Below are 27,255 nucleotides of genomic sequence, written 5' to 3'. Positions count from 1 at the left end.
TTCTGTCTGTGCAGCTGCATTCGTGTGTTTGCTAGTGCTGCCAAACGATTCAAATATTTAATCGCGATTAATCACATTAATGTCATAGTTAACTTGCAATTAATCGTGCATTTTTATCTATTCTAAATGTCCCTTGATTTCTTTTTGTCCCATTATTTTTTCTCATTTTAATTTTCTTATCAACATGGAAAAGTGGATCGGCTTGCTTTGTGCAAATACTGTAGTGTTCAATTTCACACTAACATTCTCACTTGGAGCAAATAATCTCTCACACAATGTAACACTGTCCATCAATAAAAGGGTGAAAAAAATACTTTGTCACACAAACAGCCCCTTCAACAGCCCTTTCTAAGGGATCAAAACAGGGCGATACAAAATAAAATTACAAAGTGCACATGTAAGGTAAACTAGGACTCAGCCTGTAGTGCAGTTAAACCATGGCTTAATACTTTTCTGAAGTTTTCTTTGAACATAGCAATCAGGCTACTGCTCTTTATTCACCAGAGACTCAACCCAGCCTCTTATTTCAGAAAGAATGAACAGTAACAGTTACCAATAAAAGGTAAGCCTACTACTTCTTTGCTTTGAGCCAGTTTCTCAAACAGACGAGCCTGTTGACATTTTTAGACAACAAGGAATCCATCCATTTCGGCGTCACGCGCTCGTCATCCATTCAAAACGTAACGTCTACTACTCTTAAACAAGTGTGTGCGGGGTGCCTGTTGTTTTGTTTCCGGTCTAGCTAGATCCGGTGTGGTGTTGTAGTTTTTCTAACGTTACTAGTTGTTGCAACAGCATGTGAAAAAAACTACAAAGTGTGCTAGGCGTTAATCTTGCGATAAAAAAATTGACGCCATTGAAATGGGTTTGCGTTAACGCCATTAATAACGCGTTAAACTGACAGCACTAGTATTTGCACATACAACTTTTATGTGTGCACGTTTGAGCAAGTAGAGATCTCCTCTGCAAAGCTTCATGAGCACCTTGTGTGTGTATCTTCACTTTAGTGGAATTACCCCTGTTCTTCATTAACACTGGGGCTAAATCATCAGCTGACAGCAGCTGTGGCCGGGGGCCGAGAGGACATGAGCACTGATCTCAAGTAGATTAGGGAAGAGATTGTGTACGCGTGTGTCTCTGTGCATGCACACTTGGTGCTTGCACCCACCTGCCCTTCCCTCACCCTTACGAGGGCCCAATCGATACACCATCCTGGAGCAGAGATGGAGGATCTCGTCTTTATGGAGTCGTTACAGTCCCTTGTGCCTGCATTATGAATGGGCCCCATAAGGCTGTTGATAGGCCAAAGGATAGCGTAGCAAAGCACCAGCCATAACAAAGGAAAAGTCGAGGTACACATAGCCGCAGTATTCAGTTCCTTTTTTATAACATCATTTCGATTACCTTATTGATCGGCCTGCAGCAGAACAGACAAAATCATAATCCCAAAACAGATCGGGAGCTGGCTGTTTGTAAGATTAGTTCGTCCCAGAATAACATTGCAGTGCCTGGGAGAGTTTGTAAAGACTTTTGCCTGTCAAGGAAACTAAGATAGAAAGCAAGGTTTTCATGAGTCAAGTAGACAAACGTTTTTTTAGAGTATGAGCCTGATACTCTAAAACAGTGGCCCTGATGGAGGCCTTGTGTTGTAAAAGGAATCACAGGGATTAATTATTCTTTCCATGTCTCGAAAAACTCTACTTAATGTCTCAAAGACAGAGACACAGTGCCTTGGAACTTTAGCAAGTTTGACTGATTTACATCTAAGAACTGTAGTGACCATCCCAGTACTGTTTAAAAAAAGTTCTCCATTGCAAATGAGCAGCATTAAAGCATCTTTTTCTTCTCTCTTTTCTCTTTTCATGTAATATTCAGTTTGTTCACTTGCCCAAGAGTACTCTAAAAGCTTGCTGGAAGTGAAATGCAAGGTATTTGGCTTCAGAAGAACACATAAAAAACATTGGTTTTTCAGAGACATCAGTAATGATGGTTAAAGCTAAAAGAATTTTGAGCTGCAGGGCAGCTGCAACATTTCTGTGAAATATCATTTTTCAAAATCACCCTTTTTTTCATTTAATGCTTATCATAAATTGGAAAGTACATTGTATTCGACTGTTGTTTGGGTAGCTTCCAATCTAAATGTTGCAGCTACTGACTGATCAGAGAGCCAGATAAGCCTAACTTTTCTCACAAATCTAGAGGTTAGTTGATAATAACATGCAGACAAAAAGAACATACAGAGATGATCCCTCAAGCCATGAGTACTATTAGCATGCAGTTTACTCTCACTGCAGCAGCTTTAGGGTGGCTTTTTCTAACTGGATTCATTGCTGGAAATGTCAGTGTTGAGCTGAAAGGATTAGTCGATTAATCAATTAGTCATTCTACAGGAAATCACTCGACAACTGTCGTGATAAGCTATTAATCATTTTAGTCATTTCCCAAACAAAAATGCCATCCATTAGAGAATGTTGGGCTTTAGGAAACTATGATATTAATTTTTCACCGAGTTGTAGGTGGAAGGAGAAGACTTTACTTGTATGTAAAACAATACATTATTTTTGATTCTTAAATCTGTCAAATAGAAAACTTTGCACACATTGAAATATATAGGTTTTAATGAAAACACCCAACTGACAGATGTCTTCTCTGTTCAGCTCCTCCAACAATAAACATCCACTTTGTAAAATAAAAACCACAAGCCTCTGTACCGCATTCTGTATGGTATCCCGGCGAAAAGCTAAACTTAGACTGCTGCAGACCGTGCGACCTGCCCGCATGGGGCTGATGGTGAGCCGCCACCACGCGTATCTCTTGGTAGCTTATGACAACAACAGCAATAATAATTCCTGCTGGGTTTAATTACAAAATAATTACTGGGTCAGACAGATGCGGCACAATACATCAGCCGCTGGATTTGTCTATAGAACAATTAAAGGCACATTATGCAAGATTTTTACCTTAATATAACAGCTTCAAAGTCATTTCCATGGTAAACAAACTTGTAGTATAGCGAATCATCCCGATAGCAAAGCAGGAGAGGGACGCCGTTGGCAGAACCAGCAATACAAGTCTGAAATGTGGCGTCCCGCCAAATCTTGTGAGAATCACAAATTGCTTTACGGCGCGACGTCACATACATCAGCGACATAAGAAGCAGCCTCAATGGAAGACACTAGCAGGCATTCACTCAGACGTTACCTGGTCAGTGGACATCTTCGGAGTCTATCTTTGCCTGTTTGATGTCCGACGCTTCCATCCTACTGAACATGTACCGGTATACAGGGGGGAGGGGATCAGGCCGTGAGAGCAGAGATGCAGAGCCGTATATAGAGACGGCTCTGGTTAGTGGTATTTACAACAGTTAACGTTAAATACAAGTACTCTGCAGCGACTCTAGGGGTAGCTGTTTGACAAAACCGGAAAACTGCATAGTATGCTTTTAATGAATCAAGCAAATAATCGGCAGATGTATCAATTATTAAAATAATGTAGCCCTAATCCTAGTATAGCTTTCTGTTTATACAATTATATAGTTTGCTGCAGGTAACCTAAATTAACTGTATTTAAACTGAAATTAACCTTGTTAGTATTGTATGGCGTGTTACCAGCAGATTGTGGTTGACTGTGTGTGTTGTGTATAAGGGTTGTAAGTATTTTGTTGTGTGTCATGTTCAGGAGATTAAGTGTGGTCATTAACCGCATTGACAGCTACATCACTGTGTTTGTACTGTACACAGACACGCACACACACACAGACAAACATACACACAAGCATATTTGAAAAGCCAGTGGCACACACTGTGGCCTTACAGCATTTAATCTTCAGGATCTCTCCCTCTTTTTCTCTCTATTTGCCTCCTGACATTTTTTTCTTTCTTGTGTAGTTTCCCTCTCCTCTGATGCCCTCTTTCTCTCCCCGTGGTTTTTCTCTCCGTTTCCCCCTCTCGTCAGTCCTCCCAGGCGCTCGGGTCACCTGTGTTGATTTACTGTCAAATCTTCCAGGATTATCGGTAATCCCACAGCAGTAAAATCTGTTTGCTGACAGCTGTGCTTCCTCTAACAGTGTTGCTGTTTCCTGCGCACACACTGCCCTATATACCAGAAAAAGCCTGTCTTCCTCCCCAGAAAGGAAAAGAAAAGAAAAAACATTAATTTTACGCCTCAATGGATTCCAATTGACAATATTCTACTCTCCTTTTCTGTGGTATTTTTTTTATATGATAATAATGTGGGGTTGCTTTCTACTTTTGTGGATTAGGAGGTTGAAGCACATTTATTGTGGGTAAATAGGTATAATATTGGCTATATTCTCACAGGGTCACGGATACTCCTGTGGGGCTACACCCTATATTCCTGAAGACTCCCCTTATTGAACATTACAGGGAATGACTCACTAATAATTTAGCAATCGTTTCTCACGCTTCAGGCAGTCGGCAGGTGTTCAATCAAATGAAAATGCACTTGTGCATTTGTGTACAAGCTCCTTTTCATCTTGGATAAATTGAAGTTGAAATAGAAAATGACTGAGAAACAAATTGGGCCATACACACCTTAGTAGATATTAGCTTTATTGATCCAGCTGTCCTCGAATCCACAATTTGTAATATTGCTAGAGTATGATGCTATAATACTACAGTTTGCAATGGAGTGCAATTCATTCACATTGAAATAAATATTTTTCCACCATAACTGCACTGGTAAACTATCCCCTGAAGTTGTGGGAATTCAACACCAAAAAGAAAACCCAGTAAGACACGATTCACACTGAGGTGTAATCATCATCTTCACACTGTGCATATACACTATTTGAGAACCCCTGTATTTTTTCCCCAGGTGGTGTATAAGAACAACGATATCCGTCTTGAGCTGTCCCGCCTTGCCCGCATCGTGGACCCCAAGATGAAACTCCAGGGTGACGTGGTCTTCAAGTGCGAAAACGTTCCCACTCTCGACCCCATCAACTTCGAGACCCCGGACTCCTACCTGGCCTTGCCGAAATGGAACACCAAACGTGTGGGCTCCATCTCCTTTGATTTCCGAACCTCCGAACCCAATGGGTTGATACTCTTCACCCACGGCAAGCCCCAGGACCGACGGGACTCAAAGGGCCAGAAGAACAACAAGGTGGACTTCTTTGCGGTGGAGCTTCTGGATGGAGGGCTGTACCTGCTGCTGGACATGGGCTCTGGCACCATCAAGGTCAAGGCCACTCAGGCAAAGGTCAATGACGGCGCCTGGCACCATGTGGACATCCAGAGAGACGGTCGCTCAGGTAAGGATAGAGGGGAAAGGGAAGGAAAAGAAAAACATCTTCTAAGTTAATAAGACATTTCAGAACACAATGTTCTCATTTTGAGGTAGTCGTAACTGACTACTAACGTAATATTAGAAACATCATTTCTGTTTAACATCACTGTCACAGGCTGTTAAAGTTGTTAAAATAAACTGTGATCAGCTTGGTGTTTTGGGAAGGTGCTGGGGTCTCGTTATGTCACTGTTTTTCATTTCTCTCTCTCTTTCACAAACACATATCAAGCATGGCTTCAATCAGGAAATTGAACTCCTGGCTCAATTAAAAATATGTTGCCACCGGCTATACAGTATATGAATTTATAGATAGAGCTGACAAGGCAAATAACAAACTGCCAGAGTACATAGTAATCAAACCAAGAGAAATAAAGGTAAGCTCTTGTACAATGTCCTAAAATACTATCTGAAGAATGACTAGTATGTCCTCCAGCACTGCATTAGCAACTTTGTTATATATATTAGTGTATAGTTGGAAACCTAATTGGAAACCTACATTTTGGGAAATAGTTTTCCCAGCAATTAGTCTAGATTATTAGTAATAGTAAAAAAATAAATCAAATGGCAACTTGAGGCCAACGTGCTGTTTTCACAATGCTAATGGTTCTTTCACAAGGCTCCAAACTAATTTGAATGTACAGAGCTTGTTTAGGTTAATGGAAATTACAATTAAGAAAAAACCCCTATGACGCTGTAGACTCACTATAACTGCCCTGTCCTAATTTAGGATTTTCCTACATCCACAGGATGACGTAAACTTCCTCAATGTATTAATTTTAGCGATGATTTACTACCTGGATAAAGTCATACTTTTCTCTAGATAGCTGCTGACTCCATTTCCCCTCGCTTCCTTCCATCTGTATGTCCTCTGACCTGAAAACATGGCCAAATACACAGAAAGTATTAGAAGAAGATTATATTAGAGAAAAGGGTTAGAAACTTCTGTTGCCTTGAGCCCCACACCCAACACAATCTCTGCATTAGGTGGGATCCTCCAGAGGACTCGGCTGTGTTAGTCGGTGCTACAGCCTGTGTTATATATCAGGTTAGAGCAGCCAATTTAGCCGCGTGTCAGAGCTCGCTGCTTTGATTAATCACCAGCACAGCCCCCAGTGCGATAGCAGAGTAGAAAGTAGGATTTTCACAGGGAAAAAGAGGAATGAGACAGATATATGGATACCAGACTGAGGGATGGTTAAGAACAGGCGTAATCACACTTGTGGCTTGAGTGAAATGTTAATAGAAGTTGCAAGTGAATTAGATTTCTTGTCCACAAAGAACCCTAGCCAGAATCTCTCTGTCTGTGTGCAAGGTGAATGTAACACAACCAAAACGTGAAAACTCCATTTTCAGACGAGCTAAATTTGGGCTTCATGTGGAGAGTGATCTATTCATCTCTTTGCTACGTTTACTTGACCTCGGTAAGGGATGATAGAGAGGTGCAGCTAGAGGTAACATTGTTAATTAAGAGGCAATCTGAGTTAAACCCGCCTTTTCTTTAGTTAACTATTTATATTTAAAAACCCAATCTGTAATTATTAGGCCACTTTAATTACCACTGAACATGCATATGTAATAACATTTTTCTTTGGTGAGTGAGACATTTTTTTCTACTGTTATGGCTTATGTTAGACTTAACGTGACCTGTCAGTCATTTTGGGATTCACAGCAAATTTCAACCTTTTCTCTCATTTGTTTAAATTTGATTCCCATTTTTTAGCTTTAAAAGATTTATTTACATTTTTTTGTTCCTTTTGGCTCTCAGTGGAGAAATAAAGTGATGAACTAAACCACTTTTAGAAAATAATATATTATAAGTATGTGAAATTAAATGCAGAGTCTAGCTGAGATCACACATAATGTCTAATGTCAAATGGAAATGCGATTGTAGAGCGGTATTTTTTATACTCTATTCTGGTTAAAATGTACACTAAAAGTAAGCACATTCATAAACCTTGTCAAATCAGCTTAATGCATTTGACCTATGTGATCCTGATATAAATCTAGATGAATTTGGGATTCTATGGATGTATAAAGATATGTAAACTCTAAAATTGTCTCATGGAACATACCCTGTAAAAAATATTTACTGTGTGGTATTGGGGCTCTTCAAGCAGAAACCTTGTGCCAGTGGAGTGGTAATTTTGTTGGATGAAAGCTGTTTTTTTGTCTTCCTCCCCCATTCTGTAATTTTGTGACTCAAATAGAGTTCCCCTGAAGAGAGTGTAACAAAGTCCGTGATCAGTGCAATTTTGGCTGCCAAATATAGGTTTGCACCTCCACCTACTCAGACCACATCTCAGCACAGACACAGGCGTGCTGTGCTATTTTGGTCGACCTCTTTGCAACTTTTGCTGCACATGTTCGCCGGCACCTTGAATTTATTAGCGCTCCAGGGTGCAAAATTACCACAAAATCTATCTAGCATACTTTTTTGAAATATCATTCTGTTCAGTCCTTAAATATCATGTTTATTGAAGTGCCACAACACTGTAAATTGAGACCAATAAATGTAACTTGTTTTCAGTGGCGTTCCTGTTATTTCAGGAATTTCTCAGAAGCCAGCAAAATATGGCAAACCACTTAAATACCAGAAATGACACTTGATTTTTTAAAATGAAACACTAAACAAGTGATCTTATCTAGGGATGTCTGATAATATCGGCCCTCCGATATTATCGGCCGATATTCACAAAAAAATTTAATATCGAGGATTACCGGTATCGGGTTTTTATAACCGATGTTTGTTCTGTAGGCTTCAGCATTTCCGAGCCTGCATGAACGCAGCATGGGACGTTTACCGGCGCGTGCTAGATAACGTATAACAACAACAACTAGGCTAGACTGGTTGGTTGCTAACCGTGGCTAACAAACAAACAATTTAAAGCTGAATGATTTTAATATTAACACAAAATAAATGTCAAATATTTTACCCTGCTATGAGCTGTTCCTGAACCAAACTAACAATTGGCTTAGAATTTACATTAGCACTCCTTCAGGTGAATAATACAATTAAACACATTAACTAAAGCTAGTTAGCGTTAGCGCTCTTTTCAGTATTAATACAATGAAAGTTGAAGTTGTTCTCTTATTTTGCACAGACAGTGTTTACATTTGGAAAGCCATGTTACATTTATGTATGCATCCAGTGGGGCATCACAATAAAATTAGGCATAATGTGTTAATTCCACAATAGGAGATATTTTATGTTGTTACCTAACAGTTTTGGTGTAAAAAGCCTGCATATATCGGTATCGGAAATTGAAAGTTTGACAATATCGGATATCAGCAGAAAAGCCAATATCGAGCATTCCTAATATTATCTCATTCCACCAGCATACAATCGAAGTAGATTACATGACATGTTGGCATGTACAGTTTTGTCTGGCCAGTATTTAATAATGGATTTTTCTTCCTCCAGGCATCATCTCAGTAAACAGCCGCCGGACTCCTTTCACAGCCAGCGGGGAAAATGAGATCTTGGACCTGGAGGGAGACCTTTATCTGGGTGGTCTGCCTGACAACCGGGCGGGCCTGGTGCTCCCCACGGAGCTCTGGACCGCTATGCTCAACTACGGCTACGTGGGCTGTGTGCGGGATCTGTTCATCGACGGACGCAGCAAGGACATCCGGCAGATAGCGCAGTCCCAGAATATGACCGGCATCAAGTCATCGTGTAGTAAGGTGACGGGGAAACAGTGCGACAGCAGCCCCTGCAAGAACAACGGAGCATGTAAGGAGGGATGGAACCGCTTCGTCTGTGACTGCACTGGAACTGGCTTCTGGGATAGTACCTGTGAAAGAGGTGAGATTTCTTTGCAATCATTCCTCTCTGTGTGGTGAGTGTTTTCTCTCTTATAGTGATCATTTTAAAATCTTATTGGGTTTGTCAGAGGCTTATTGATTTCTTTGTAAAGGACTTTTTAAAGAGGGCACAGCCGCTGCACATCTTTTACGTGCCTAGAAATCTATTTGCTCAGTGTCCTTATGGAATAGTGACTTTCTAACATTATGTTTGTGTAGGTTAAAAGATGCAAAATGTTGACAATAGCTAAAAAGTAGAAGTAGAAGTTGAAATACCTTTTCTGGTATCATAAAGATGGTTGTAAAGGCAGTGATGTGGCCACTATCTGCTAACAATAGCTTTTCCAAGAAAGTGGACAATGGTCTGTTTTAGTGGACATACAAGAAGTGTGACTTGGGACACTTCCCTCACAATATTTATGGAAGCTTTGCTGAAAAATTTAATAGGATTTCACTTTCCTGCCAAGTGGCTTTGGAAAAGTGAAGCCTTTTTTTTCCGTTGGAGAATGTTCTGCAGTGAAATTGAACTTCTCTCTACTGGTGAAATGCGCTCGCCTTGTCTGGATTTTAAGAGCTTGGACGCATTAAGTTTTTATGAGACGGTGGAGATAGGGACACTCTGAGCTGTGGGAGAGTATGTTATCGGACTATTGTTCAGATTGTCCTTCACTCTCACTCCTTTACAGAGATTTTCGGGGTTCAGTAGAGGGCTTTAAGTACTTCCCCAAGAACTCGAGGTGTGTAAAGAAACGTACTTGTAGGAGGAATAATGAGTATCTGGAGAGTAAGTTGTTACAACCAGCAGTAAGTGTGAATGTGGGAGGCTGGCGGGATGATAATGTGTTGTTAATGATTAAATAAAGCCAAAGGAGAATTGGGATCAACATGTACCTTACAGTGAGAATCGTCTGTTAGACACTATTGCATGCATTGAAAGGACTGAAACATGTCCTCCTTGTGTTGTTAATGTACCTTTAAAGGATTCAACTGTATAGTACAGCCATTTTTTTCTGGGAAAAAATATAAAATTCAGTAGAACATAGATGTTCAAAATGCTCATGTCATAAATAATACAAGAAAAGTTGATTTTACATCACAACAATGACAAGTACATGTCCTGTCTTGTGAGAGCTAAACTTCCAGTGGGAGCCGAGTTAGGAAGCTGGGGCTGTCTGATCGAGTTAACCTTGTCTTAGCCGGACTGTTTTCATCTATTTTAGTAGCATTCCCATGATGTTGTATCAGCACAAAAGGGGAAAAGGCAGCTGCGAAGGCAGCAGTGTGCTGGCTAACAAACACTCAAACAGATCCAGTGTGTCTCACTGACCTTCTACCCACATGAAGAAAACATTAAGTCACATGTCCCTAACGCTACGCACACTCACAGTCTCAGACTGCCAGTCCTCCTCACTTCCTCTTCTTATGTCCTATTCTGCTTCCTCCCACACATGGGTCTCTAAATGGTCGTACCTCTGCACTCAGTGAGTGCTGTTGCAGCTGGTTGATAACCCAAGGGACTGAAAGTCTGCCCTGCAGTTCTGGAGCTGTAGAACAAAGCTTCAGTCTGTTCAGCAGTTGATTTTTACTTTACACAGTGAGACTTGAGGTGTTGTAAAATGCGCTGATGTTGGTAATGCTGTCGCAAGTGAATACATGCCTCTGTATTTTAGTTTCTTGGTTCAAATACGAGTTGAACCACACCCAGTCTGTTTAGTTGTTTGGAGGTATGTTGCTACAAATTGAGGTAGTGCTGGAAATTGTATTTGTACAATTCAAATACTCCAATGTGAGGATTCCGCACTTTGTTCTTTGCTTTCTGGAAATAAGCACTTGGGATACAACACCGTCCTTTTGTTTGATGGTCGATTGTTTGCCCAAATGTGAGCAATATGTTACAGATTGCAGTTCTTTAGGTATAATTTACTTTAAGTATACACACTATGTATCACATCAGTGAGACATTTGCCCACCTTCAAACTTTTTTGGAGCATAATTCGGGCTTATCTTCCATCCATCCAATTATGATCTATTCTCTTGCCTTTTCGAGGCACTTATCAAGGTCAGGGTCTTAGTGGTAACGGTGTGGACAGAGCAGCCTAGATTATCTTCCTCCAGCTCTTCCTCGAGAATCAGTAATCCCTCCGGTGTGTTCTGGGTCTGCTCTGTGGTCAGGCCTGAACAGCCTGAACCACCTCAGCTAGAGCTCCTGTCAACGCAGAGGCACAGCAGCTCGATACCGGAGCCCTCTCAGTTTGCTGAACTGCTCACTTTCTCACATAGAGTGAGGACAGCCACCCTGTGGAGGAACCTCATCTCGGGCTGCTTGTGTAAAGGGTCGGAGAGAAGACTGAGCAAAAAATTGAGAGCTCTTATTTGGAGTTTGGAGCCACAGTGAAGACACCCCTCCGTACTTTTCCCGTTCTGCTACAAATAAAAGTCTGCTTTATTTCAGCAGCCACTTTAACCGTCTCCACAATCACTCGTGATCAAGAGCTCACCTGACCGGAGCAGTCTCACCCTTTTTCCTGCCCTCATTCCCCTCATTCTGACTGTTTGACCCTCAGCTGCATTCTGCACATGGGAGGCCACAGTCTGATAAGAACCAAAGCGACAGCATCATCTGCAAATAGCACAAGGTTTGGATGTGGGCACACTAAATTTACAAATTGTTCTGATTTCATTAGCTTCTCTCTTCTCTAATGATCATTCATATTACAGCTCAGAGTAGAATATTTTTGAAGCAAATTCTTGTCTGCTTCCAAAACCGCAGCTCTTGAGATGAAGAAATCGCTTTGATTTAAAATGTTGGGCTTGAAACGATGTGTGGTATTTTCGTTTTTCAAAATGAATGTGCAACACTTTGGAACGAATGGAATATTATTAGTCATGCTGGTAGAATAGTTATTTTCCATCTCCTCCATGCTTTTTAGCAGCCCCTGGAGCTCCCTAGTGACAATATCAAACAACCACTGAGATGTATTCACACATGGCGCTTGCTATTGATCTCAAGTACGCTATATGGTACAACAGAGAATTGTGCTTGTATGATGAGACAAGGGGTGAAATGATAGAGATCAGAGCTCTCCCAGGGAGTGTAACAAAGGTTATGCATTTACATTACAATGACTGGCCTTTCCTGGTGTCTTTCTGCTGGAATGTAAATAAGCTCTTTTGTCTGTTTTGGTTCAAAACAGTTTGTTGAGATCAGCCTACACTTTTTTTGTGATATTATTTAATTCAGATAATTTCCTTAGGAGGCTCTGGAAGCATTTGTTACATTGCATCAAACTCCTCAAACAAGAAACCTCTCGTATCAGCATAATCAAAGTTAACTGTCAGTACATATCAAGCTCAGTGTGTGCTTAGTGGCCATTTTATTAGGGACAGCTGTACAATCTAATGCAATCCAATGTTTTGCTATACTCTACTTTTAGGATGCCTATAATGTACATTCTTCTTTTTGAGTAACATTTTGTCACATTTTAGCTTATGTTGCGTTGTGATGTGAACACGTGCAAATACTGTAATGAGGCTTCAGTAAACTGTAGGCTCCTCAGACCTAACTTTTTCCTTGAGTAAACAAGTTCTTCTGGCATCACATTCAGCCATCATTTCTGTATTCAGCAACAAGGCCAGGAGAGAGATTAATATTTTGCTCTTAGGGTTTGTTTTGTCAGTTCCTGTGTGCCAAAAGATGTCCCAACTGTGCCAGTGATTTGAAAAAAATATGAAACACCTGTGACATGTGTATTGTTAAAGAGGCAATGGCTACTCTACTGCAGCCCCCATGTTTGATTTAGAGTTTTTAAGTTGAATATGTGTATTATGAAATTTAAATATTACCTAATAATAAAAGCTGTTGTGCATAGTGCATGATTTGTACAGACCTGTAGCTATGAGTAAGGACACTAAGGTCAACAGAATATTATTATTATTAGTCCCACTTTATTTTGCTAAATATAAAGTAGGATTAAACAGTCAACAGCCTATTCAGGCTGTTTTTTGGTGACATTGTCTTCACTGGTTTATAAGAGCATATGTTGTTACAGTATCAAGAGTGTTAGTACAAAAACTCCTCCTGTACTACTGTTGATTTTTATTACTTGAGAAAATCCAAGCCTCATGGAAGTAGTTTCAGCGCGTTTGCAGTCCTGTTATTTTTGGAACTCAAATAATGGAATGATCAGAAATGAAAGTCTCAAGATGATTTCATCATATTTGTATTGAACGGAGGAGCACATTGCTCTGTGTAATTTCCTCTTTTCCATCGGGAGCTAAAAAGCTAGCAATTTCCTTGCTCTGTTTACCAGAACGAAAATACAACCTGACAGATATTTTAGACTGTTTGAGGAGATCAAAAGATGGTACCAGGCGACAACTAACAGACAACAGCGCTCCTGTCTGCTCTGTTTTCCGGTGTCTGTGCCAGGTTTAGGATACAGATGATTTCTGTGTCTTATCTCTTGTGTGTCTCTGTTTTTTCCTTTACTCTGTTTCTCTTTTTCACTTGCTGTATTGAAATCCCTCCCTTTCTTTTACATTCTGCATCTCTGTTTTTACCCCCCCCCTCTCCCTCTGTCTCACACACACACACACACACACAGTCCCTCTGTTTGGCATGTCTTCTTTAACCCAGCCCATGAGACACAACAGCACCTGTGATCAGAGGTCTGCCATGGTATCACACAAACAGATGTAGTGTCAGCATGGGAGCCAGCCACTGTGTGTGTGTGTGTGTGTGTGTGTGTGTGTGTGTGTGTGTGTGTATGTGTATGTGTATGTGTGTGTGTGTGTGTGTGTGTGTGTGTGTGTGTAGGTGTGTGTAGGTGTGTGTGTGTGTGTGTAGGTGTAGGTGTGTAGGTGTGTGTGTGTGTAGGTGTGTGTAGGTGTGTGTGTGTGTGTGTGTGTGTTATGGATATGTGCACATACTGAACATGATGTATGAAAAGCAATGAATATCATCACTCACTGTTTTTGTACAACCATATGTTTCTGTGTCTGCATACTGTATATATATTTGCATTTATTCACATGATTAAGCATGCCTTATGACCGCCAACGCTTCAGTTTGTGTGTATGTTTGTACCAGCCAGGCAGTGCCAATGGCCCATGCAGGTGTATGATGATACCAGGGCCCTGGCCCTGATAGACCCCTCTCGTCTGGGTTGTGACCGGGAGCATGGCCCTGCCAAAAACCCGTCTGCCTGTGATCTGAATTCAAATAGGGCAGCTCGGCTCAGCACAGCCCCGACAGGCACACATGGCGAAGAGACGAGAGAAGCAGCTTGCTTAAAATACAACACTGTGCGCATGTATTAACATGGTTTGAGGGAAAATGTTTGACCTTACACACCGTTGCCCTTAGAATGACGAGGGTTGTGTAATTGATACGTAATTGCTTTATTTTGGTAACCTGTTTTTATTGTCCTCTGCTGCGCCAGCTTTAATCATTTGCTAAAGTGTGAAAAGGTTGTTTGTGTAACTCCGCACTAGATATATCTAATTGGGTTGGATCAGGCATGCAGGTTTAATTCGGTATGATACTTTAAAAAGTGATGCTGGAAAATGATTTTCTTCTCAAATCGCCTGCAGTAAGATTCACAGAAAGCAAAGAGAGAGGAAATCATTACCCTCCTGTAATGATAATATTTCAAGATGGGCTTTGTCCTCTCCATCGTCTTTGGGAGGCGGCTCGAGGCTTTATTCCTTTTTGATTGTTACATTCCATTACACGAAAAGGTTACCCAAATGTTACTCCCCATAAGGAAAACTCAAGTACAACAGATTATTCAGGTCGTATTTGAGTCTAACTTCTAAGGGGTGACATTAATTCAAGTCTACAGGGAGGTATATTTGATGTCATCCACTGACTCTGCCAAGAGACGGGCATTTCATGTGCGCTGCTTCGATTCAGTGAGCTAGTCAGTCATTCAAACAGTCAGTAAGTCAGACCATGCGTTTGTGAACCTGTGTGTGAGACTGTTTGCGTGGGTGTGGGAGGGGGAGCTTTTAAGGAGCCAGGGTGTTGCTGACAGTCGTGGGTTGCAGAGTGCTGTGCAGCTGATAAAGTAGCCCAGTTAATCAGGTAAATAGGCCTGTAATGAAGTGTGTTTGTCTGACAGTGTGCCAGCCCAGCACCAAGCGATCCCACTGAGACTCTCCTCTTTCTGTCTTTTCTGCTGCATCTACACACACACACACACACACGCACAGAGATACACACAATCAGACTCAGATACACAGTCACACACAGTCTCACACACACACACACACACACACACACACACACACACACACACACACACACACCAATCCACTGGAGACAGATTGGATTGTGTCTAATGCATATTGCATTTTCCCTGACAAGATGCCACCGCCCAAATACAGTAAGTGCTTGTGTTTTCCCAACTGTCACTGGAGAGGAGTAGTGATGGCTCCGGGCCTGAGCTGATGGCTGGAAGTGTGTCCACCGCAGATCAGTGGTGACATCACTCATTATAGCGCCAGCTTCCTCTTTCGTAATGTTTTTACTGGAGGCAATACACTGCTTAAACTACCATCCATTGACTGATTCATTGTTTTATTCATTTAATTTCATTCAATTTAATGTGAAGTCACATCTATTTACATGATTGATTAATTGATTATGATAATTTTAGAAACAGGTTCCTCATGTTAGCATTTAGACAAGTTTTTTATTTTATTTTGCATATCATTAAATTTCTGAACTCATACTTGTCTTAATCACATCAATCATATTGGTTCTCACAAAGATAGAAACACCAGAACACACACACCATGCAATTACGTGCTCATTTTGCTCGATGTTCGTTCATAGTGGCAGTGAAATAATAGGCTGCCACATGGCTTTTACAGTTTAATCATAGGTAGTGATGGCAGAACAGAGATTGGATGACATTGATGCCCGCCACCTTCCTACCTGGAATCTTGTAACCTGGGTGTAACATTGTACTTCCTTACCTTTGGGTTATGCTTTAAAAGTAAGTAAAGCAGTACTTTTTTGAGAAAATGCTTTATTTTGCAGATGATCTACTAATTATCTCTCTTGGCAAAAATAATTTTCATACTGCAAAGGACAAGAGAATTAAAATGATAAATTTAAAAGATAACATAACCTTACCATTTTTACAAGCTGCAACCAGTATGCGGCAATCTCTCATTTACGTGCAGAGTCTATGATTAACTACTGCTATAATTATTATTCTATTCTTAACATGATTGGAAAGTATAAGGGCATTACTGGATTAAGAAATATGATAAATACTGTTCCAAATCTATTGGGTCTCCAACTGCACCATCTCCACACCCAATCTGATAACCTATTAATCACTTTTTTGAAATATTTTCCAAACCCATTTGTATTCAGATGAGGTCGGTTCCTCAGATATGCTAAAACCCTGTGCCAACAGTGTTAGAGTGGCATAATTTAAATGCTTGTCTAAATGCCTTTTCCACCCGCAGCAGGGGGGAAAAAAAACCTTGATCCTGTAAAAGTTTCCCTTAATCGTCAAGCCCTTATAATAGCCCCTGCCTAGCTCCAAGGCTGCCTTTGTGCAAATAATTTCTTAAGGTCAGGTACCAATTACTGCCATGTGTGATTTTGATTCCACATGTCAAATCAGACCTCTGTATGGGTACTGTATTTTGTTCATGGACCGTATTCAACGATTGCATTTGCAAACCCAGATTGCTGTCAAGATTAAATAAATAAAAACCCGCACATACTTACATAAGACGTTGTGTTCATATGAAAACATCCAGTCAGAAAATATGAATCTATACTGGTCTTGGTGCATCTTTAATCTCACCCCTAGGTTGAGTGGTTTAACATTTTATTCTTATATTTTACCTCTACTATATGCAGTTGTAATATCTTAGTCTAGTTGTCAGTCTAATTTCCAACATACTCAAATCTTTTTCTTATGTTATAGTAAAGGTTTTTGTAGCTTTAGCTATTTCTAAACCATTTGACCATACTCCTATGTAATTACACCTGAGAAAGTTCTTCCGTTCCAGTGTATGTCAAATATGAACCTCCACACCGGCCCATAATCACATTGGTTTAGTTGCCTAATCTGCAGAAAATAGCGTGACATATTCTTAATTCGTAGTGAAGAAATGTAATATAGTCTTAAAATAATTTGACTCCAGAACGTGTAACTTTTACAGGCTTTAATAGAGGTCCTCCATTTGTTTAACATAATACACTTCCATAGATTAAGGAGCTAGTCATTGGCAGATTGAAAACAGGAGGTCAAAATCTATGACATCCTGAGCCAGAGCCAAAAAATCTGAAATCTAAATTTCTTGGGCTTATTTTTTATAATTTTAGCAAACTACTATAAAGCCATAGATAAGATTATTTATTATTAAATTGTTTTAAAAGTACTACTCCCCATGACAAGTAAACTAAATCAAAACCGGTCAAGTGCCCCTTCAAACTGTATAGCAGAGCTGCCATTATATTTTTTTCATATGTTGTCAATAATTTTATAACATGGTGGCTTTTACCTTTACTTGTCCAATAAGTGTTCTTTCTGTAGTTTATCATCGCTTGGTATTTTTTGCATCCCCATTTATTGAATGTGCTTAAATTAACCTATAATGAAATGGCTGGCATTGAACAGTTATTATCCATTTGTTTCTGACCTGACAAAGTGAACAAATCGTTGTAAGATGGAAGCGAGTAATGCTTTTATGATCGTATAAAAAAAAGAAGAAGAAGAATTAGTGAATGTTTGAGGTCATATTTCTTTTTGGCAGGATGAGTTGATGCATGCAGTATAAAGCTTTCGGTGGACAATTTGGTTTATATAAAAGAACATCGCTTAAAGGTTGATAACCATGCAGCTGTCTGAGTACACGCTGCACAGCCACTCACCTTTCAGCAGTTTTTTCCCCCTTTTTTTTTCAGCTTAGCTGTTGGCATTTGGAGAAAGCCATTGTCACTGAGTGAGATAGAATGAGATGTACAACTGGAGTCTTCGAGATACTTTTCCTGTGTTATCATAAAGTAGATATCCACCCAGAGAAGGAGGGGTGAGGAAGCCTGTAGAAGCTCGGTATTAATGATTAAGCATTTGGCGCTGCCCTTAGCTGTGTCACTTGGAGTGAAAATGGTTTCCTCTTCCCTCAATACCAGATAGCTGAATTTGTAGAAAGCAACTGCTTTCTGTGTTTATGTTCAGTTCCCTTTATTTTTTAAGGAATGATAATAGTTTTAAAAGTCCACCTCACATCTATGACCCTTCCCTTCCTCTCCCTGCCCACTGCACTCTAACTTCCTTTCACCTTCGTCTTTCACTCGCCCTCATCTTTTTCCCAGCCTCACTCCTCACGGTAAACGGGTGATAAGCACCTTTGCCGGGACATTTATCTCGGCAGACCGAGAAAATGACACTTCAAGGTCTGCCCTGACTAACAGGCCAGTGCTCACATACAGTACATATGCGGGACAAAGGGGAGGAGGGCGTAAAATGGAGGATGTAAAAGATGAGGAAAATGGAGAAAAGAGAATGAGGCCGAAAATACAAAAGGGGCATTGGGTTGTGGAAGGGGACGGCACATTAAGAGTGGAGACAGACGAGTGCGAGGAATTAGCTGGAGAATAATGGCTGAGCAATCAGCCTTGTAAAGCAGGACAGTGGACTTCAAAGCATGTGATTTATAGATTTTTGACCCAGTATTTATCTGCAGTGGGTTCTACCTTTTTTAGAGCACTTTCGCTTTATTTACAAATTGATTGCAGTGATAACCAATAATGTTGCATTTTGTAAGTAGATGAAATAAAAAATACATGCACTAGAACTCTAAAGTTAGACTTTATTTTTGCTTTAAAATGTACGGTCTGAGGTTTTGATACACACACAGACCGACAGCAAAGGCTCACTTGCTCTGGATGTGGTAACTGATTCCCATCATTTAGCACATGAGGCCTCTGTGATGCATCTGTGGGGCACTGCAGGTGGTAGATTTTAAACATCAGTGGCAGCTGCACCTGCAGTTCACCAATACAACTAATGTTACTATATCATACTCATTTAAGAGTGGTTATACCGTAATATGTCTAGGACTGTTAATGACCAGTGAGACGATGATACTTCACATTTTATCTCCTCACCGTGCATGTATGCCACAAGATAACTAACAAGCATATCGTATGATTGACAGGCTTATACCGAATGGAAGAAAATATATAGTAATATGTCACCATACATCAAGCTGGATGTTGAATATTGAATATTTCTTGGTGGGGGAAAAAATTATATATTTTTAAGTCCTTATATCTTGAAAGGTGTCAGCAGTCACTGTGACGCCAAAAACTGTTTGACTAAGTTTAGAATAGATGTGTCAAGGTGAGCTGACACACTGCTTGAATTTTTTAGTGCATGCTGAGCCTCTGAAAACAATAGGTGAATGTCAAAACACACACATCTGATCCTTCCTGTGGATTCTGTCGTATGTCTGTGAAGAAAATCACTCGTTTCCAAAAGATTGCTACAATAGCCATTGTCAAAATGAAGCCCTAAATCGCGCCATAGTTCGTTAAATGATAGATTGTGCTTTTTAGGATGAAATAAAAATGCAAGGCACTAAAAGTCTGGGCATCTGAGTAAATGTCCTGTCTTTTGCAAGTTTTTTTGCTCGTACATGACAACTGTTTTCTTTTTTCTTCCTCTTCAGATTATTATGATACATAGCAGCACAAATACATACCAAAGCCTAAGATTTTTTTTGTGTGTGTGTGTGTGTGTGTGTGTGTGTGTGTGTGTGTGTGTGTGTGTGTGTGAGAGAGTGTTTGTGGGTACGACCTGTTTTGCAGTTTTGCAGCCTAGGGAAGCTTGCCAAATTAATCTGATTTCATTTGAAGCCAAAACGTGCTTGTATTGTGCTTGGGTGCAGAAGATGCCCGAGCCTGCATTTCCCCCGCCCCAGACCAAAGAACCAAAAAAACAAAACAAAACAGGCCCCTCTATTCACTCCTTGTCTCAGCGTTGTTCCATTTGTCTTTTAACACTTATCTGCCTCCCGCTGTTGTTGAATAATTGTTGAATTGAGCAGAATAATGAGTTTGGTATCTTCCGCATTATCAAGCGTGTCGCATGTATATTTCAAGCCGAGTTCTGTGGTTCGGCTACGGGCACAATGCTGCACTGTGACTTGGGGAAGGGTTTATTTCCGCCCTGAAATGGTTTCATGCTAATTTCACTATCCTCTTATTCTTCCCCTCTCCATTTGCTGAGATGATGGTTTTGCAGCAAGAATGTCCTAAGTGATTGGAGGTCATGTAGATTGAATTTTAATTCTCGCGGATGCCAGCTGTGCTAATTTCCCCGAACACATGCAGAAGAAGAAGTGCAGAGCGAAATGTCCTCTCCTCTCCTCCCCTAGTGAGGAGATTTTAGTTGCCTGCCATTAAAGACGGTGTTTCCTGCCTCCGGCGCCAGAAGACAGTCTCATGGCGAGTTGACAGTCGTCCCCGTGTGCTGAAATAGTATGGCAGGAGTTCCTGACACAAGTCGGCTCCACAGATTCATACACTGCATGGAAATGAAAGGAAGAAAAATGGCTGATGTAGTAGTTGATAGATGGGGAGAGAGGAGTGCAAACTGTTGATTGAATTGTTGAAAATGCCAGAGAGGCGTGCGCAGAGAGATAGAGATTTGTTTGACATTATTTACCCAGGAGAAGAACAGATCCTCCTGCACTTTAAAACGATCTGTTCGTTTCCGTTTTTTCGCTGCTTGGAACATTATGCTGTTGCTCCCTAATCCCCATTTGTAATTAAATGTGTGCTTAGGAGATGTGCTGGGTTATGTAAACCCTGACTCTCATTGTGGCACACTATGCAGAATAGGGAGGATGGGAATGTGCTGCATCCATCTTCCCCTGCTTTCTCTGTCTCATTGCATTCTTTCTGTTTTTTCTTTCTTCCTTTGTCTCCAACACACACTCGCATGCAAACTCTCGTTCTTCTCTGTGTGTGGTTTTCGGACTCCACACACACACACACACACACACACACACACACACACACACACACACACACACACACACACACACACGGAGAAAGAGAGAGTGAGAGAAAGTGAGAGAGAACACTTAGAGGAAATCAAGCCTTCAGTGTTCGGCCATCTGAGAAATTGACAAGTCTCCAAACCTCTCACGGCAGCAGGGGGGAGGCTTCCCAGAGAAACTAACTGATTTTTAGGATAAAAAAGGGTAGGGGGGAGACTACTTTGCTGTAGGTAGTACCTCACCCTCTCTGGGGTTTACAGTAGTATCTGAGATTGCATATTTTATAAAATAGCATGAATTTGCATTTTCTAGTAGTATTTCCATGCATCAAGAGACTCTGGTAACCTGTCTTGTTTATCGTAAGTCCAGTATGTTTAATATAATGTCACTTATGTTGATTCTCCCAGTTAATTAATTTGCTTTTCCCATAGGTTCACCTCAACCGACTACTTACTCACTTTTGGTCTCATATCCTGCTTGCTTCTTTCATTTTTTTCCCTCACGTTTCTCATTTTGTCACCTTTAGACACAGCCTTCTCTTCTCCTTTTCTTCCCTAACACTCCTGTTACCACCCTTCTCCCCAACAAGTCAGAAGAGAAGCTGGTGTCAACAGCCACGCACTGTGTTTGACTTTGCTGCCCCCTGATGGTGCTGGGGTTCATTGGTTGGGTGTACATGCAGGTGACCATCCTGCATATTTGTCTTATCTATCTGCTTCAGAGTTTTCCTTCTAGCAACGAGGGTAAAGGATAGTGCTGGGTTTGTTGAAAGTTTTTGAGGTAAAGCTTGTTGCAGCTAAATGTACACTGGTGCTTTTTATGCCATCTAACCACAAAACAGCCAATTTGTCAGCCTGAGCATCAGGCAGCTACAGGAGAAGTTTTTGCCCCCCTCAGGAGTACGGTAAAGGTAGCTACTGTATATTTGCATACTCAGGTGGTTCAAACAGTGAACAGGAGGTACAGCTCAGTATGCCAGATGTGGAGGAGTCTTACAGCAGTATAGGGCTGTTGCGTTTGCTGAACATATTGCGAGAATTGCTGGAAATGAGGCAGATCAAAGTTCCTGGTACTCTGGTAAGGACTCTAAAAATGTGAGGAAATCCACAGGAAAACAGTCAGCTCTCCCCCCACACAAGATATATTTTAAATCTTATAAAGTGGGAAGATACTGTTCTACAGGTATAGCCAGTAGTTAATGTACTGGCCTCACTTTACTCCGCCACAATCTACACATAGAAGCACACTAACATCAGGTGTTCATGGACCAACCACGAACCGCAATGTCGTCAGTTAGCATCGGACCAGGGACATTTGTTTCTGTCATTCCCTATCTCTTACTCTCGCCTCATTTCCTATAATCTCTTCACTATTGAGGTCTAAAAAGGCACACAATGCTCAAAACTACTTAAAAACATTAAGTACTGTACATTTACAGATGTATCTTTATCCACCTCTGCCTGATGCAACAACAATTCAATGCAGAAATACAGCAAGGACAAAACCATAAATCAAACTTCCTTTATCAACAAATTCTGTCTCATCCAGCACCCAGCAGAGAATCACGGGAACATATTTCCACTATTCTAGAGCTAGATTACAGACTAATCATAAATTTGGGATGAATGACCAATGCCCTCTTTGCTTAGTGCTGAAGAGATCTTCTATTATAACTATATGTCTGCGCCTTAATGGGGCACTTCCATTCTTCACATCGGCTCTAAAGTCACAGCCTAGATGCCCCCCCCCAAATAACACTTGGCCAAACTGCCACTAGAGGACAAAAGGTACCTTTAACCTAGATGTAACTCCAACTCTAATTCTAATTTTCCACCTCTGCCTCTTAGATAGTCTGTGTACACACCACTGATTAAGGTTAATGTGCAGGTATTTAGGCTTTCCAAAATTGTTGTGTGTGTATATTTGTTTTTGCACTCATAGTGACCCTTGTGTGCCCATGTGTGTAACTACCCACTAAACAGGAGTTTTACTCCCATAAATCATCACAAAGTGTCATTAATCATAACTTCAACATCCTTCAGGTGAAATGCAGCCGCTTGGCTTGGAATAATCCATCTTACAGGTACTGTTGAGGAATGACTTTACCGGCAGTGGGGTTAAGCCAGCAACACTGTGGGAATTATTCAGTCACTTTGTTGTTCCTAAAATATAAGGCAAGAATACATAGCACAGTATGATGTCCATTACAAAATAATACTTGAAATTGAATGTGCAGAGGCTTGTTTCAGATACTGATTATATCTGTCACATGTTGATAAAGCTCTGCGGATTTACCTCATCCTTGTGTAAAGCCTATTCAATATGTCTGATGCACAAAACCGCTTACTGTTTCATATTGATGCTACATCACCCTTTATGATTTTTGATATCCTGATAAATTCATCTGGGCCTGCTTAGGTTGAGCACGGCAGAATATCTGATAATCCCTGTGAGTGTACTGACCTCTTCCTGAGTTTTACTGTCTGAAGGGGATGTCATTCTTCAAAGTGCTTAGTATGTACTGTTTCCTAAATCTGGGTTGAGGCAGAACATTGTGCTTTACATTTTAGGGTTTCTCTACAAGTCACTCTGTGTCCATTACAGGAAACATAAATGAGAGGAGGAAAAGGGTAAAGAAAAGGGGATTCGAAAGAAAAGAATGAACACATTTTTTGTCTATGGCTACATATAGGCTACATTATTTTTCTTGTCTTAGCTCAGCCTATCAATATTTTAACAATGGCTCAAATGGCTGTGTGTAATGTCTGCAGTACCCCAGTTCTACGAGCTTCTTTAGCCTCTTTTGAATTGACTCAATCTTTATATACTGTAGGTCTAGCAATGAAAAGTGATGAAGCCATGCAGTAGCTCCTACCCTCAATACACAATTTATGAACGAGCTCCACGGTCGTGCAGCTTTTTTTTTGGTTTTGTTTTGCTTTATGGCTGTGCACATTCCACCATTATCAACCCTGTTTGTAACAGCAGGCAGCCATTTTCAGCAGGAAAGCTCTGATAAACCGTGGGACAGAAGAGAGCCAGATATTCTTCTCAGGGGTTAATGGAGACCAAAACAGACTTAAAAGGAAAAGTCATTTTTAGATTCACGTCAATCAGGTGGCTGCTAACGTTGCTATGTGTCTGCTGGATGTGTAAATGTGGAACAGTTTGCTAACATGTTAGCCACAAGAACACAACAAGGGCTGTGTCTGTAGCTTGTTGTAGTAAAAACAATCTTCAGCTTTAAGTATCATTTTCTCACAAAACGACATGATGACAGGGAAATTGCCATGGGAAATGTTGATGTTGACATTGAAAAACAACAATTTAATAACGTCAGCACTAGGTTAAGTAATCATTGAGTCAGCAGTGTGATCAACAGCCCTTTAAAACCCACAGTGATATTTTAAGGTCATTTTGTTCTTTTGGGGCTTACAAATATTGGCTATCACGCTGGCAGGCATACTTAAAGAGTAAATTCAAACAGGAATGAGGGGAATTTTAGTCCCTCTGCTTCAGATAGATTTTACCACTTACTGTAACAACAGAGCAAGAGCTGCACAATCACAACTTCATCAGACTCACCGCGTTGGAATGAATGAATGAGTGAATGAATGAATGAAGCTGTGCGGAGGTGTGACTACTAATAATCCCTGCCTAATGTATACACTGTTAAGTTGTATTTCAAAGTGTTGCTCTGTGTAGTATTTAAGTGGTTTTCTTTCACAAGAGGTTTGGATTATTCGACTGGAGTATGCCTTTAAAAGTACAGTGTAGTCTGTGGGGATATTTTTGGTTGTTCTGATGTTCCTGTGTTGTAGCAGCACTTAATTTTTATGTGTGTGTGCGTGTGTGTGCGTGTGTGTGTGCGCGCACGCTTGCGTGCACTCAGTGAATCACGTGGTGAGGATTACTGTGGATAACGTCCACAGCCAAGAGGCTCTTCTGTCGAGTGCAGGCATTTTCTACTGCCTCAGTGTGTATACACATAGTACACAAACACTGTATACACACACACATACACACACACACACACACACACACACACACACATACACAAAAAGGAGACTAAGACACACTTAGTGCCTGTAAGATTCTCTATCAATGTCCTTATCCTTGCTGTCAGGACGAGTATATGATTTTTGAACTTTAAAGATTGTTGACAGCAGACTCTGTGTGTGTGTGTGTGTGTGTGTGTGTGTGTATGTGTGTGTGTGGGTTGACAGCCATTCACATGAAACACCACAATGACAGTCAAGGCCCTTGTTGGTTTGTTTATCAAAACAAAGACTTGTCACTCTGTTAGGGGAAAAAAAGATTAGATAATCCTACACAGTTGCAACCAAGGCAAGTAAATAATGGGAACACTGAGAGAGAAAGAAAACAGATTTCAGAGTTTGAACAGGACTAAAGTGTGTGTCTACGTGTGTGTGCGTGCCTTTGTTTGTGTGTCGAAGAGATTTGACTAGCATGCCCCTACCCCTCCTTTCTATACGCTGAATATTTGTGAAGCCTCTCACTTAATAGCTTTCCTCCTCCTCCATCTTCTGCTTCAATTGGACTGCTAATTATGTAAAGTGCGGGGCTCGCTGGAAAACACGCGCACACACACATGCACAAACACACACACAAAATACTGACAAGTAGCAGCTTAATTACCATCTGAAATGACATCCTCATTGCTGCTGATATCTCTCTTAAGAAATTCCAACTTACAGAAGAGCACAAGCTGTAGGTGCATAGATATCGTGTTGTGCGTGAATACAAGTCGAAACACACACACACACACACAAACGCACACGGTGGTTGCATGGAGTGCAGTCACCTGCTGTATGTTGCTGAGGCCTGTTATTAGCTTTACATCGGGTATGAATGACTATAATCACAGCGTCTTCACTTAGGCAGAGCCTGATGTTTAATTCTCTACAAATGTAAAGTGATGTTTAGTTCAGCAGTCTGCTCTCACTTCTTTACAGCGCTGTCATTGCTTTAGCAGCCCTAATTAAACTATACATGATACCATAACCTGTCTTACTGTGATACCAGATTTAGACAAATAAACAGCTGGAACTCGAAAGACTTTATACTAGCTTAAAGAGAACATTTTTAATAGTAGTTAAATAGTTTTTGTCATCTAGGTATACCGGGTAACCACCATGGTAATTGCTGAGAAGAGATGAGAGGAATGCTAAAAATCTGATGATGGAAAGAAACATAGGCCAGATGATAGTTCTGGTATTAAACAAACCTTCAGGTTAGCTGAACTTATATGAAAGTGAAAGGTGGAAAGTCAAAATATTTTAAACATTTACCAACAAAAAAACACAACACTGGCATATCACCTTAAGAACTTACTGTAGAAGTGAGGGAGTGAGAGATGTGTGCCTGTTTACAGACACAGAGCGACATTAGCATTCATTTGGAGTCATGTTTTTTTTCCATCTGATATTCACAATATGTCTCTATAGCTGCTCGACTGCGTTCACCAGCTTGTCTGCAGCTTTTTTATGTCACTGTGTGCCGGGCTGGAATATGTGGTTGAGAGACTCAACCCAAGAAGGGAAGTTGCAAAGAAAACCCAAAAGATGCTGAAGCACCCTTTAGAGCCGAGGGGAACTGTAGAGTTGGGTGATAATTCTCGGCGGGTTTGTGAGGCTAAGCAAAATCTTTCACATTACACATAGCAGTTTGAAGTTTTTTAAATGTAAAAGTATTGATTGGAAGCTTCCCACAATTCCCACAAGCATCAGCTCCTAGTAGAGTAAGTTCAGTATGGCCAAGGCGAGTTTATTACTAAGCACGGCAGTGTGTCACTTTGAATTTCTCTTGTAAGAAGTTGTGCTCAGTACTGCAGAGCTGTAGGCAAGCCTCCGGTATAACCCTAGAAAGGACATTACTGAGGGGAAAGTTAAAGCTACCATTGAGAACAATTTCTATATTTTATATTTGTGTAGAATTGGTAATAAGAAATTAGCATATTTGCAAGCAGGGTATTGTGAATTCTAATCCCTCTTTGTGTTCTCTTTGGATACATTTATGGAGAACATTATTTAACCAGTAATGAACACTGTGAGGAAGTTTACTCGATTCTGTCCTGTCAGT

The 27,255-nt window shown here is 40.7% G+C and overlaps 1 protein-coding gene across 8 annotated transcripts in view; it reads left to right on the top strand.

Annotated features, from left to right (window-relative positions):
* nrxn3b (neurexin 3b) overlaps positions 1–27,255 on the top strand; it is a 279,282-nt gene that overhangs the window by 81,842 nt on the left and 170,185 nt on the right. For all 8 annotated transcript variants that reach the window (XM_051408679.1, XM_051408673.1, XM_051408671.1 and 5 more), the window contains 2 exons: positions 4,837–5,275; positions 8,732–9,115. In XM_051408679.1, the coding sequence (XP_051264639.1) occupies positions 4,837–5,275; positions 8,732–9,115 (823 nt within the window). The remainder of the gene's footprint in view (positions 1–4,836; positions 5,276–8,731; positions 9,116–27,255) is intronic.

Source organism: Dicentrarchus labrax, unplaced genomic scaffold, assembly GCF_905237075.1.
Source record: "Dicentrarchus labrax unplaced genomic scaffold, dlabrax2021, whole genome shotgun sequence".
Taxonomy (NCBI): Eukaryota; Metazoa; Chordata; class Actinopteri; family Moronidae; genus Dicentrarchus; species Dicentrarchus labrax.
Note: the sequence above shows the minus strand (reverse complement) of the source record. Positions and strands in the feature narration are given on the sequence as shown.